The sequence below is a fragment of the Rana temporaria genome, chromosome 5 (genome assembly GCF_905171775.1).
Source record: "Rana temporaria chromosome 5, aRanTem1.1, whole genome shotgun sequence".
Lineage (NCBI taxonomy): Eukaryota > Metazoa > Chordata > Amphibia > Anura > Ranidae > Rana > Rana temporaria.
Window position 1 is genome coordinate 83,668,602 of NC_053493.1, and position 15,269 is coordinate 83,683,870.

The window sequence follows — 15,269 nt, forward strand, 5'->3', positions numbered from 1 at the left end:
GATCTTCCCATGTGGATCTCCGGTGTCGGCACAGCGCCCGCTCCCCCCACCTCCCTCAAGATCTGGTGGACCGGGGTACTGCACAGCTCTTGCCTGTGCACGCGTGGAGGAGAGTGCATGAAGCGACCGATGTTCCTCCCGGACCTCATCTGGTTGAGGGAGTTTATGCCCGACACTGATCTGCCTCCACGGTCCACCCCTGGCTCAGGAGACCCTAGCTCGCCCCCCTCCCCTGCAGCTTTTCCTTGGGTTTTATTCCTTCCGCTGTTGTGGTGGCAGCGGTGGCTCCTCCTTCATCTGCATTGATGGACACTGAACAGGCTGCATTGATTACCACAGGTAAGACTAATGGGCACTGAACAGGCTGGATTGATGACCACAGGTAGCCGATGGGGAAGACAATACAATTACAATCCAATCCAATACAGGAGGAATCAGAGGGCCCTGCTCGTTAGAGCTTACAATCTAGATTTGAACCCCTTCTTTGGGGTTCAAAGCACCCCTCTAGCAGCTGAAACGCGCTGCTAAAACTAGCTGTAGTGCCAACGTGCCCATAACCCCAGTGTGTAAGGGGTCTTAATCTGCATAGTAAGAAAGCTCTGTTTATCATTGGGATGGCTTAATAATAGCAACCAGTAGGGTTATTTGCCTGTAGCCATGTGACACAACACTATCCAGGAACAGAGTACCCTCATCTAATAAGCACTGACCTATTTATTCGTAGGCCCAAGTATGAACCTGGATGTATAAATGGAACAGTATTATAATAATAATAATAATAATAATATGGACAGGAAAAAAGTGTGCAGCTACAGCCTAAGAACCCACGGAGGCCGCAGTGTCTGTCTTCCAATATAGCACTGGCAATGAACACAAAAACTTACAACTGAATTCTTTAGAACACAAATTTATTTTAAAATATTTGTTTGTAATAAAATAAATATTTTCACAACAAAAAATGTAACAGTCAAAAAGCCTAACGCATCCCACACCACACTCGCAGAAAATTAGCTCCGTTATGAACACCATTCAAATGTATGTACAGTATATTTGCATAACATATACTGCACTTTTGTCATCCGCAAACAGTTATTTGGATAGATGTTTGTGCCTGCAAACATCCTATATGGACTTCGACGACATACTGTAATGCCCACACAGCTCGGGCAACATCCTATACTGACAAATGAAATACAGATCTTCTGTTGGTAAATAAATGCAGGTAAAGCAAATCACTGAATTAATAAGCAAAACCGCTGTACTAGAATAAATCAGATATTTAAAGTGGAACTAAACCCTCCGATCATTGAAAGTGCTCATTTACATTCGCTTCAAAACATGGCATCGGACACGCTTTTTGAAAGCACGCTGAACACCAGTCAAATCAACTGTCACTAAATAAAATGGTTAGATTAGATTACAGTCCTGTTCACACGTTGTGTTTGCTTCAAAAAATATACTCCATGACGCTTTAGTGGTGCTTTAAAGCATCTTCAAAGCTGCCATAGAAGTCTACGACAAAGCATGCAGCTTTTGAGGGGCTTTAATTCAGCTTTAGCTTCAACAGGCTTCATTAAAGCGGAGGTTCTCCCTAAAACAATTATATACCATTACATCCAGCATACTTTCACCATCTACAGTATGCTGTGCCCGCCGTGTAAAGCTGACTGCGCAGGCGCCATATAGAGCCGACTCGCAGGTCGGCTATTTACGGAAAACTGGTGACGCGCCTTATGCGACAAGGGAAGTTTTTCACCAGACGTCAATCATCTAACCTCTCAATAGGAACGCCTACTCCCGCGGGAGCCAGAACACGGAAGCCAGGGGGAAAATAACGATAAACCGGTATGTATGGCAAAAAAAAAAAAAAAAGCATACTGTAGATGGCGGAAGTATGCTGGATGTAATGGTATATAGATGTTTTTTAGGGTGAACGTCCGCTTTAAAGCATCTAGAGGTGCACAGAATGGACATTTTGGTGCCGAAACTGCAAATTTAGGATGCACTTGGTCGAAACCAAAAATGACAGTTTGTAAAATTATATATATATATATATATATATATATATATATATATATATAATTGTATTATATTCTAAATTTGTTATATTTTGAATTTAAATGAACATGGATTTATTGCCAGCCATTATCTGCACCTTCAGCGCAATAAAAATGCATCCTTTTAAATTCTATGCATGTTCACACTGGTCCCTTGCGCTTCTGTTGTGGTGTTAAAAATCTTGCTTTCTGCATTTTTAATCAATTAAAAAAAACACCAAAAACACATCTCCCCGTTGAAATGCATTGAAAACGCAGCAAGAGTCACATGATCTATGAGAAACACACCATAAGCATAGTAAAAACTTGTAAAAAATTGTGTGCATTTTTGGCATCTATTTTTCTATCTGCAAAATTCCGAAAAACACAATTTTTGGTCGATATGTTTTGACCGTCAAAATTTCAGTGCATCTCTAACCGAAGCATTAAAAACATCAAAAAGGCATGTTGAAGCTGTAGGCACTTTAATGTGTGTTGAAGTCAAAGCAAGTGCAAATGAGCCAAAGGAAAGCTGCCATCATTGCCTCAAATATATCCGCAATCGCTATGGCGTTGCACATGTGTTCCGTTATGGGACCAGCTATTTGATGGATTGATAGTTTGGTTGAGAACAGTTGTGACAGTTATCATTCAAGACATGCCTTGAATTTATATTTTCAAAAACCAATAAAGCGGAACTAAACTCTGAAAAATACTCACTTCCATATTCTAGAGACGCAATGGTTACATCCCTCACCGGCTGCTGTGCTCTTCTCTCCGGAATACTTCCTGGTGCTTGTTTCTGGCCGCTTGCAGTTTTTTAAATTTAAATTGAGTTCCACTTTAAAATTAGTTGGTTTAGTTCTGCTTCAAAGTGCATTTAAACCCATTAAAAAAATGTAGTATATTGCAGCTTACCAGTCCTTGGATGCGAGAGCTGCATTGCTTTTATTTTTTCAGCATTTTTTCCCTTTATATTTTAACCTGATGATCCCGACAGTAACATGCTTCCTTTCTTTAGTAGAACAGTGTTTTGCATGGTTAGGCAACCTGGGACCCTCCTGCTGTTGTGGAACTACATTTCCCATGAGGCATTGCAAGGCTGGCAGTTACAATTACTCCCAGAGGCATGATGGGACTTGTAGTTCTGCAACAGCTGGAGAGTCCCATGTTGCATACCCCTGGTGTATTGCATCTTATGGAGGAGCAATGATGTCACCCTAGTAAAGAACATAGGTTAGGATTACAAAACGACTCCCCTTCTCCATAACAGAGGGGTAAGGTGTTATGTAGCTCACATGGGTTAACTGGGCAAGACTGATAACTCTGCAGATTGCACGGGACATCACCAGAATTGTGGATCTTGAAGACATCTTTTGCATTCAAACAGAAACGGCAAAATCGGATTGCTTTTAACTGATTTAAAAGACTGAAAGGGAGCAAATTAGAGAAGTTGCTTGTTTGGGTTAACATACACTTTAAAAGTGGAACTACTTCCATGGGTTTAATGGTTCCCTAAAACAGTTACATTCAAGGCATGGCATGAATAACAATGGTCACAATGGCTTGGGTCTTTAATGGAACTGTCAAGCCTTTAAATGGTTTCTATCATAAGTGATGAACATCAAAGAGGCTAAGAGGGCAGCTTACTTGGCTGTAAACAAAAGGAGGGTTTAGTTCCACTTTCAGATTAAAGGTGGCACTTCTAGTCGTTTGGCAAACACCAAATACCCAATAACACGATTCCCTGCAGAGTATACAAACTTTGATACAATGATACTCTTACCTGCACCGTGTAGACCAGTGGTCTCAAAGTACCGGCCCGCAGGCCATTTGCGGCCCGCGGACCAGTTATAAATGGCCCTCAGGCAGGGTGGAAGTGAGGGGAGCAAAAAAAAAAAAAAAAAAAAATTTTTTTTTTTTTTGAGCTGGTGCCATCTGGTGGTGAGCCGTTGGTATTACAAGTTATTACCACCAGATGTGAGCTGGCGCCATCTGGTGGTGGCCGTTGGTATTACAAGTTAAGCATTACAAGTTAAACAGCAATTCTAATGTCATTTTACACTATTTTCACTGCCATCTTCTTCCCTCTAATTAGAACCCCCAAACATTATATATATTTTTCATCCTAACACCCTAGAGAATAAAATAGCGATCATTGCAATACTTTCTGTTACGCCGTATTTGCGCAGCGGTCTTACAAGCGCACTTTTTTGGGAAATTTTTTTTTGACCCTTTAAAATAGGGTTGTCCCGATACCACTTTTTTAGGACCGAGTACAAGTACCGATACTTTTTTTCAAGTAGTCGCCGATACCGAATACCGATACTTTTTTTAAATGTGTCCCCAAATGCAGCCATGTCCCCCACATATGCAGCCATGTCCCCCACATATGCAGCCATGTCCCTCTAGCCATGTCCCTCACATATGCAGCCATGTCCCTCTAGCCATGTCCCTCACATATGCAGCAATGTCCCTCTAGCCATGTCCCTCACATATGCAGCCATGTCCCTCACATATGCAGCAATGTCCCTCTAGCCATGTCCCTCGATGCAGCGGCGGGGGGGGAAAGGGGGGGAAAGTATTCTATTTAGGTATCGGGGGTATTTGCGCGAGTACTCCCGCAAATACTCGGTATCGGTCCCGATACCGATACTGGTATCGGTATCTGGACAACCCTACTTTAAAATCTTCATAGGCGACGTTTAAAAAAATCTACATGTTGCATGTTTTAAGTTACAGTGGAGCTAGAATTATTGCTCTCACTCTACCAATCGCGGCGATACCTCACATGTGTGGTTTGAACACCGTTTACATATGCGGGCGCTGCTCACGTATGTGTTCGCTTCTGCGCGCAAGCTCGTCGGGACGGGGTGCGTTTTCTGGCTCCTAACTTTTTTAGCTGGCTCCTAGATTCCAAGCAAATTTGTCAAACCCTGACTTACACCAGTGCTGGTGGTAATAATGCGCTCGCTGACACCAGTGCTGGGGGTTAATAATGTGTTCGCTGACACCAGTACTGTTGTTTTTGAAGTTTGAAAGTTTGCATGCGGCCCCCCATGGCATATGAAAACTTGTCTTGAGGCCCTCAGGTAATTTGAGTTTGAGACCCCTGGTGTAGACATTACAGAAGAAAGATCCACAGCTGGATCCTGGAGAAATCTTACCGTTTTCTTCCTGGCTCTGAACTTCTGGCACTAAAATGGTTAACCACTTAAGCCCCGGACCAAAATGCAGGTAAAAGACCAGGCCCCTTTTTGCGATTCGGCACTGCGTCGCTTTAATCGACAATTGCGCAGTCATGCGACGTGGCTCCCAAACAAAATTGGCGTCCTTTTTTCCCCACAAATAGAGCTTTCTTTTGGTGGTATTTGATCACCTCTGCGGTTTTTATTTGTTGCGCTATAACAAAAATAGAACTTTTTGCTATAATAAATATCCCCCAAAACTATATATATATATATATATATATATATATATATATATATATATATATATATATATATATATATATATATATATATATATATAAATAAAACAATTTTCCTCAGTTTAGGCCGATAGGTATTCTTCTACCTATTTTTGGTAAAAAATAAAAAAAAAATCGCAATGAGCGTTTATCGATTGGTTTGCGCAAAATTTATAGCGTTTACAAAATAGGGGATAGTTTTATTGCATTTTTATTAATTTTTTTTTGTTTACTACTGACGGTGATCAGCGATTTTTTTCGTGACTGCGACATTATGGCAGACACTTCGGACAATTTTGACACCATTGTCATTTTCACAGCAAAAAATGCATTTAAAATGCATTCTTTATTGTCAAAATGACAGTTGCAGTTTGGGAGTTAACCACTAGGGGGCGCTGTTGGGGTTATGTGTTCCCTGAAGTGTGTTTACAACTGTAGGGGGGTGTGGCTGTAGGATTGACGTCATCGATTGTGTCTCCCTATAAAAAGCATGATACGATCGATGCAGCCGCCACAGTGAAGAACGGGGAAGCCGAGTTTACATACGGCTCTCCCCGTTCTTCAGCACCGGGGACCGATCGCGGGACCCCCGCAGCGATCAGGTCCCGCGGTCACAGAGCTTCGGACCAGGACGCGGGAGCACGCCTGCGACCCACGGCTGGGTACATGTACAGGACGTAACTGTACGTACATCTGCCCAGCCACACCATTCTGCCGATGTATATGTGCAGGAGGCGGTCCTTAAGTGGTTAATAACTTCAGATCTTCAAGCAGAATAGCGGTACACATGGTCTGACAGGGACATGCCCCCTCCCTCCTTAGGAAAAGTTCTTTCATTGATTATACTGCCTGTAACACAATCTGTGAATGTGGGAAAGAATTATGTTACTTATTAGACTCTCCACCATTCACAGATCATGTTACAGGCAGTGCAATCAATGATAGAACTTTTCATAATGGAGGAGGGGAGAGTCTTCTTCGCACCGTCTTTAGTGACATTCTGCCCGGAAACCCAAAACTATTAGCCATCGCAACGCCATAGGTTCAAAGCCAGGAAGAGGACAGGCATTCCTGCAGTGAAGATTTCTCCAAGATCCATCGGTCTACCTAATGTGGAACATACTTCATTACAGGCAGCCAAAGCTGTAGGGATATATTCATTTGAACAAAACCAGCTTTAAAGAACCTTTTAATATGTACCTGCACCGTTCCACACTCTTTTTGTGTGTTGACATACATTGGGTTAGGGTAGCCCAAACAGTCTCAAAGCACAAAAAAAAAAAAAAATGCACCTGCACTATTTTTGCCCAATGCAGCACACAACACACACTACACCTGTGTGTTATGGTGCACTGAAGAGAAGGTGCATTTCTTCACATTGTATGTGTGTGTTGGGTTCCCGTTTAGAATGAATGCAACACAAATATACCATGTGTAAAATAAAAAATGCAGGCTATATAAATGTATGGCTATACAGATATATCACTTATAATCCACTGGTGATTTTGGCTGAACTTGGCTTTCAAGTATACTTTTTCATTATAGGTCATTAAAAACGCATCAGAATTCTGGCCAAGTCTCTGGCAGCCATTACAAGTGAATCCTCAGCGGCCATATCTTGTGTCAAACATCTTTATTCCTGGAAAAGTAGAAATCTACTCCTCTGTTCTTGTGCTGTTTAGGTGTATAAGATGGACCTTTTCCTCTCTTTGCTGGTGCAGTACCACTAGCCTGTAAAAAAAAACAAAATGAGTTTAAATAAAAAGGCGATACAAATAAATCAAAGGTTCAGTATAAAATAAAGTGAAATATGAATGTGAGCAGAAAAAAATAAACACAAAGCATGTCTGAGTAGTAAAGATTTCCCCAGAAACAGTCCATTGCTCTGATGCTACAACTCTCTGGGACTGGTCACAAGGAACTGGATCAGAAGTATTTCCGGCCTAGTCATAGCCAGTTAAAGTGGTTGTAAATATACCCAGTGAAGTGACTGGCCTCAGGTGATACACAGAGATGAAACAAATCCTTCTATGAAATGTACTGGCCACCTTAGGCAAAAAACCTGGATCAGTTCTTAAAACACGATCCTCAAAAATCGTGAGGAACTGCTCCCTCACTGATAAGGCCTGTAACTCGCTTACCCTACGAGCTGAGGTAATTGCTACCAATTTTTTTAGTAAGTAAGTAACTTAATAGAAATATCCTCTAGGGCTCAAAAGGAGCTTATGTTCTGGCCCTAGAAATGGATTTGAACAATCTAGCTATAGTGGGATTTTCCAGGAGAGAAAACTGGAGGAAAACACTGATAGCTGTGTCACCTGTACCTTTTAAGGTACTCACTGAAAGACCTTTGTCGACACCCTCTTGAAAAAAAAAAAAAAAAAAATAGAAGGAACATCATGAGTTAGTCTTGACTACTTTATCAGAGAAACCCTGAGCACTTAGTATCTTTTCTTCAGATACCAAGCCGTCAAGTTTAAGGAAACCACCTGTGGGTCCGACACTGGACCCTGCGATAGTAAGTCCGCTCTCTTCGGAAGCCTCAGTGGAGGCTCCAAAACCAAAGTCTGTAGCAGGGAAAACCATGGCCTCTTGGGCCAGAAAGGGGCGATCAGAATAAGGTCTGTTTCTTCTAGGAGGAACTTCCGGAATAAGTCTGATCGGTGAGGCCGAATAGCCACGGATTCGCCAGAGCATCGATCCCCAAAGATTGATCTGCTGGGTTTAGAGAAAAGAACTCCTTTGTCTTCCGGTTGTCCTGGTTTGCGAACAGATCTGCTTCGGGACAACCCCACTTGTCGGTGAGATCCGCAAACACCTCGGGATGAAGGGACCAATTGTCTCGATCCACCCTGTGGCGACGGAGATAGTCTACCAGACAGTGTTGCGTCCCCTTCAGGTGCACTGCTGTAATTGAGGCTGGATTCCCTTCTGCCCATGACAAAATCTCCTGGGCAATAGATTGAAGAATCCGACTCCTCGTACCTCCCTGTTTGTTGAGGTACGCAACCGTCGAGATGTTGTCGGATAGAATCTGGAGATTGTGACCCCTGACCTCCGTCTGAAAAACTTGCAAGGCTCTCTGAACCGCTAGCCGCTCTCTCTTGTTCGAAGAAGCTTTTGCTTCATTGCAACTGTGTTGCTGAGGTTGGCTCCCCATCCCCAGGAACTTGCATCTGTAGTGATCCTCTGGGATACAGGAATGGTAGACCTCTTGTTAGGTGAAGATCTGTCCGCCACCATCACAAGCTTCTTTTTACCCTGGAAGGTAACAAAACCCTTGACTCCAGAGACCTTGCGTCTCCATCCCAGTTCCCTGAAAGAAACATCTATAACGGTCATTGATGGAATCTTGCCCATGGTACTGCAGGAAAGCACAAGGTCATCAGACCTACTGCTCTTGAAACCTCTCTCAGCAAGACCGATTGATTGGTCTGTAAAGCTGAAACTGTTTGCACCGTCTTCGAGACCTTCTCCTGTGGGAGAAACACTTTTTGGTCTACTGAGCAAAAGTCGTAGCCCAGATATTTCACTTTCTGGGCCGGAATCAAGGAAGACTTCTCTCTGTTTATCAACCAACCAAGGGATTGAAAGAAGTCTTGTACAGTCTGGAGGTCTGCTAGCAATTTTTGGTAAGATTCTGCCACTACTAGGAGGTCGTCCAGGTAAGGCATAATAGTGATCGTCTTTAACCTTAGTGGAGCCAGCACTTCCCCAAACACTTTTTGAAAATGCGTGGGGCTGAGGACAGACCGAAGGGGAGGGCTTGAAATTGAAAGTGCCAAATCTCTGTTCCCATTTTGACTGCTTTTCTCAAGAATCTTTGGAATGCTGGATGGATAGGGACGTGCAGATAAGCATCCCTTAAATCCAAAGTGGCCATGAAGCAGTTTGGGTAAAGCAGGTTTTTGATTGTGAACACTGTCTCCATACAAAAGTGCTTGTACCTGATTGATAGGTTTAGAGACCGAAGGTTCAGAATAAGCCGATAACAAAAACATGGGGTTAAAACCCCTTGCTCTGATCTGAGCAGGGAACAGAGATCAGGACTGTCTGATCAAACAAGTCTCCGATTTGGAGACCCAGAGCCCTCGCTTTTTCCCGATCTTGGGGAGGGGAAGTGACCAATAGTCACTCTGGTGGTTGGCAAGAGAATTCCAGCCTGTACCCATTGTCCACTAGGTCCAGGATGAACGGACTTAAGGTGACTGCTGCCCACTGAGGGAGAAAGGCCCTCAATCTTCCTCCCACTGGGAGGAATGAGTCACTGTGGCTTGGCGGGTTGTTGAGGAGGGTTAAACAAGACGCCCCCTCTACCTCTGTGCCCGGTCCAATGTTTCTTGGGTCTATTGGCCTTTTCTCTAGGACCTTGCTGCCTACTTTGGCCACAATTTCTTTTTCTGGCTGTTGGCTTTTTTTTGTAAGGCCTTTTACCCCCCCCCCCCCCATCGGCCGTACGTTCCAGTGCCTCCTGCAGACCTGGGCCAAAAAGATGATCCCCTGTTAAGGGAAGGCCACATAGGCGCAACTTAGAGGCTGCATCACCTGACCAGGTTTTAAGCCACAGGCTTCTTCTGGCCGAATTCACTAAGGCCGAAGTCGACTTCCGACTCTGCGGAACAGAATCAGCTAAAAACCCTACGGCACGAAAAAGGAGAGGGAAAGATTTCAGAATCTGTTCCCTAGAGGTACCTGCCAACAAATGGGTTTGTATTTGTGTCAGCCATACTTCCAAATTCCTGGCTACACAAGTGGAGGCCAGAGCCATTTAAGATTCCTAACAGCTAAATCCCAGACTCTGAAGAAGGATATCCCCTCTTTTGTCCATCGGATCCTTAAGCGTCCCCATATCGTCAAATGCCAGGTCCGAGTTCTTCGAAACTTTTAAAAGAGGTGCGTCTAACTTCGGATTTTTGTTCCACGGCTGCGCTGCATCCTCATCAAATGGAAACCTTTTTAGGTTACCAGAAAAGAAAGGTTTTATCTCTGGATTTTCCCATTCCAGCTTGATTGTATCAAGGAGGGAACTATGCACAGGAAAGACTTTAGATTTCTTTTTGTGCAAACCTTTGTACATAAGGTCATGTTTAGACAAATGTACTTCCTCCTCTTCCATTTCAAGTGTTGTATAGATAGCCTTTAATAAGTCATCTACATCTTCCAAAGACAACTTAAACCTCGAGCCCCTAGAGGATTCTCTATCTCTGGGCCCTGTATCTGACCCTGATCTGGCTTCACCCTCAGAGTCTTCACTCTCTGCACTCTGTTGTGGGGCCCTCTCCAGGCACTGAGAACAGGGGACAGCAGTATACCAACTTCCCCAGCGAAAAAAAAAAAATGCTCTAGCAAAGCGCGGTGACGTACAACGGCACTATAAAGGGGAAGTTCCATTCAGATGGCGCCACCCTTGGGGCTGCTTTTGCCGATTTCGTGTTAGTAAAAGACGATTCATGCTTTTTAGTCTGTTACAGCGTGATGAATGTGCTTATTCCATTACAAACGCTAGTTTTACCAGAACGAGCGATCCCACCATCTCATAACTTGCTTCTGAGCATGCGTGTTTTTTCACATCGTTAAAGCCCACATATGAACATTTTTTACGACGTTAAAAACGGCGTGAAAAATTAGAGCATGTTCGAAGTTTTTAATGCCCATTTTTCACATCGTGAAAAATGCTCTGGAGCCCCACACACGATCGTTTTAATGACATAAAAAAAACCCGTCATTTTTTTACAACCTGAAAAACGGTCGTGTGTACGCGGCATAATACTGACATGGGGCCTGGAGGACCGCCCTTTTATCTGGTGGGGGTAAAGCATTTCCTGTCCTGGTAGGAGGAGCCCTAGGTCTCATGGGCTGTCCTGGAAGACACTTGAGAGAAAAACGCAGTTTTCTTGTCGGAGGCATAAGACTTTAATGGTGCCCATTTGGACTCAGTGACTTAAAAAGACTAAAGCCAGGAGGTATCTAGCATTTTCAGAAGAAGGACATCCATAACAAGAACCTTGTATTTCACTGACAACTTCACTTGGCAAAGAGGGGGAAAAAAATCTGGTATGAGGAAGTATGCACTCATAACAAAACTAGGTGAGTTAAAGTGATTACAGATGACACTTTCCAAGCACAGAGCGATATTACGTAATCCTTTATACAAGATGAATTTTCTGAAGTTATGCATCTTGTGCTATGATGCTAGCTCTATTATATGAACTTGGTGGAACATATATAGCTGGTACAGAAAGTGCTGATGACTCTAAGAAATTTGTTGGTGCAGAATGTGCTGATGGCTCTATGATATGAACCTGGTGGATTGTACACTAATCAGCTTTGAATTTCTGACCACCAACCTAATATTGATTTGGTCCGCCCTTCCCTGCCTACAGCCTGAAAACACTTTTGAAGGTCTCCATGGAGCTAAAGAGCTCCTGACAAATGCGAGTTTGGCATAATCCGTTGAGCACCGATTTTAGGATCAGCACACAAAGGAGGAGTGGACGCAACAGTCACATGAATGCTAAGAACATAACAAGTTGCCGATTGCCCTATAGCATATTTACTGCTACAGGACAGCTGCTCTATGCAGAATCACATATATACACATATATAAATATAATACGCACATACATGCATACATGCATGCAATTCTGCACTTCAGGGTAGGGGGCGCAGAAGCCAATCAGTGGGTTCCGGCCAATGAATGACCGCTGGTTGGCTAGGAGACACACCGGACAGAGCTCTGTATATGTAAACAATGCAAAGCGCTGTCCTGTTAGTGGGGGGATGTGCTGGATTTGGTTTCCCTGCAGGGAATAAAATGCAGCACATCCCTTAGGCTGGGCTCACACTATTGCAGATTGGATGTGGGTTTTCTCCGCATTCAATTCACATGTCAGGAGATTGGGACCGGCTCTCTATGGAGCTGGTTCACACATCTCCAGAGCGAATTGCACAGGAGTCCTGTGCATCTTCAGGTCCATTTTAGCCAAAAATTCTGACTGAAATTGGACCTGAAATAGTGAATGGGGACGCACCGGACCCCTGCTTTGGGATTCTCCGTGCGGTAGTGTAAACTCAGCCTTAGTGAAAGTAGCACACTGTAGACAGCCCTTACACTTGCTTCAAAATGTGGCCACGCTTTTTTAAAAGCGCCCTGGATGCCAATAAAAGCCCCTGTAGCTAAATAAAATGGTAAGCTTACAGTCCTGTTCACAGGTTTCCTTAGCTTTGCTTCAAAAATGATACCCCATGTTGCTTTCTTGGTGCTTCAAAGCGTCTCCAAAGAAAACAAAGCTCGCATGAAGCACCTGTAGCATTTGCAAGGCTTTTATTCAGCTTTGCTTTGGAGCTATTGCAGGTATGAGATATCCCAGGAAGCACTGGGAAACCAAAAAGCGACGCTTTCCATAGAGCCACTGGTGGATCTTTTAATTTCCAAATGTGTACTACTGAGGAAAATGGAAACAATATTTATATATACTTTTTAAAAGGCAATTTTGTCTGTGTATTCCGTCTCCCTTTTAAATGGATAACAGGGTATGCTTTCAGAAGCAATGCAACATATATTTCCAGCTCTTATTCTATATAGTTAAAAAGGGGTTCTAAAGTCAGAAGGTTTTTTTTATTTTAATGAATTCTATGCATGAAGATAAAAAAAATTTCTATGTGCAGCAGCCCCCCTAATACTTACCCGAGTCCCATTTCAATTCAGCGATGTTCAAACAACAGTCTTGGCTGTCCCAGACTCTCCCTTCTCATTGTCTCAGACAGCAGCGGGGCACTAAATAAAACAATTAGCTTACAGTCCTGTTTACACCTTGCTTTTGCTTGGTGCTTCAATCGAGTTTTGCCATAGACTTCTATGGAGGCTTTAAAAACACCACTAAAGCTACATGGGGTATAATTTTTGAAGCAAAGCAAAGTGTAAACAGGACGTTAGGCTAACCATTTTATTTAGCGACAGGAGCTTTGACTGGCGTTCAGAGAGCTTTAACAAAGCCTGTCCAAAGCCTTTTTTTGAAGTGTAAACTAGCCGTTAATGTGTGTTGAAGCCAAAGCAAGTATAAATGAGACCTTAAGCTTCAAAAAAAGCATAATTGAAGCATCATCCAAGCATCACCTGATGCTTCAAACGAGCATAAAAACACATCAAAAAACATGTTGAAGCAGTAGGCAATTTAATGTGTGTTGAACGCGAAGCAAGAAACCTTTGTGTTTTGTTTAAGTTTGAAGACAAAGCTTAGAGAACTTTCTTTGAATGCTATTTTTTGACCCAAGGTAAAAACTAGAAAAACCTGCTCCCTTCTCAGGCAAAAATGTTGAGCAACCAGATTGTGCAGATTTATCACAAGACGGCTGCAGACCTCATATGGTTCAAACCAAGTGCGCATGTCCAACAGGATAGTTGAAAGTATACCATGTTTGTTAACTTACCTGGCTGCAGTCAAAGATCGCCTTAAACTGACAGGAACAGATCGGTACCATCCCCTTAATGATTCGGATCTGCATATTATCCATTTCTGGTCCCTGCTATTTTCTGAATAGAATTATTCAATGCAAATGGAAGCTCCGCAGAACTCTATTGCCACCACAAATTCACTTCATAAAATAACAGGAGCAGGGATGGTACAAGGACTGGGATATCGAGCTAATGGCAAAACTGTGATCCGGTCACAGTTTTAGGAAAGTCATATGTGGGAAAGGACAAGACAGAAATAAGTGTAATTGCCACATTACTGCTGTCCTTTCCAGAGATGAAACTTGTATTTAAAAGGACTGACATTACAAAAACGATTATATAATTTTAACTGTATGTTAGGTTATCATGGTAGGCGCGACAGAAGTAGGTATATGTCCAGAATAGAGGTAGGTAGATGTTAGGGTATCACAGTGATAGCTGTATGTTGTTAAATAGACTCTGGTATTTATATATATATATATATTTATTAAAAAAAAACAAAAAAAAAACAAACAAACAAACACTATTCTAAGTCTGTAACTTTTTTTTTGCTGATCTGACTTCCTATTACAGCGTGGCTATATTCATTCTCCATGGTCCCGTTGTAGTATGAAGAAACAGTCAACCTCTCTTGCTTGCTCCTAAGATGGACTATGGACCAACATACTATGGACTGCAACTAACATACACCACTCATTAAAAAATAAATAAAATGGAAAAATAGATTACAGAGACATTAAAGGGGTTGTAAAGGTTTGTTTTTTAATTTTCTAAATAGGTTCCTTTAAGCTGATGCATTGTTGGTTCACTTACCTTTTCCTTCCATTTTTTTGCTTCGAAATGTTTTTTTTTTGTTTTCTTTGTCTGAATTTCTCACTTCCTGTTCCTCCTCAGTAAGCTGTTCTGGCTGACTAACCCCCAGCCTGAAAAGCTCGGATGATGAGGGCAAGCTTACTGAGGAGAAACAGGAAGTCAGAAATTCAGACAAAGAAAAAAAAAACAGTTAGAAGGGAAATCGAAGGAAAAAGTAAGTGAACCAACAATGCACTTACTAATGACAATCGGCTGGTTTTTTTTTTCCCCGTATATACCGTATTTCACCGTTGCTTCCGGGTATGTCTTCTGCGGGACTGGGCGTTCCTATCTGATTGACAGGCTTCCGACCGTTGCATACTACGTGTCACGAGTTGCCGAACGTCGTTGCGGCTCTATACGGCGCCTGCGCACCGACGTTCGGCTTCTTTCGGCAACTCGTGACGCGTAGTATGCGACGGTCGGAAGCCTGTCAATCAGATAGGAACGCCCAGTC

At 42.8% G+C, this 15,269-nt stretch overlaps 1 protein-coding gene across 1 annotated transcript in view; it reads right to left on the minus strand.

Moving 5' to 3' along the window:
* Positions 1 to 6,677: 6,677 nt before the first annotated feature.
* Positions 6,678 to 15,269, minus strand: part of LOC120940126 (cryptochrome DASH) — a 45,454-nt gene continuing 36,862 nt past the window's right edge. The window contains exon 14 of the mRNA XM_040352786.1: positions 6,678 to 7,236. Within this exon, the coding sequence (XP_040208720.1) occupies positions 7,129 to 7,236 (108 nt within the window). The 3' untranslated portion in view covers positions 6,678 to 7,128. The remainder of the gene's footprint in view (positions 7,237 to 15,269) is intronic.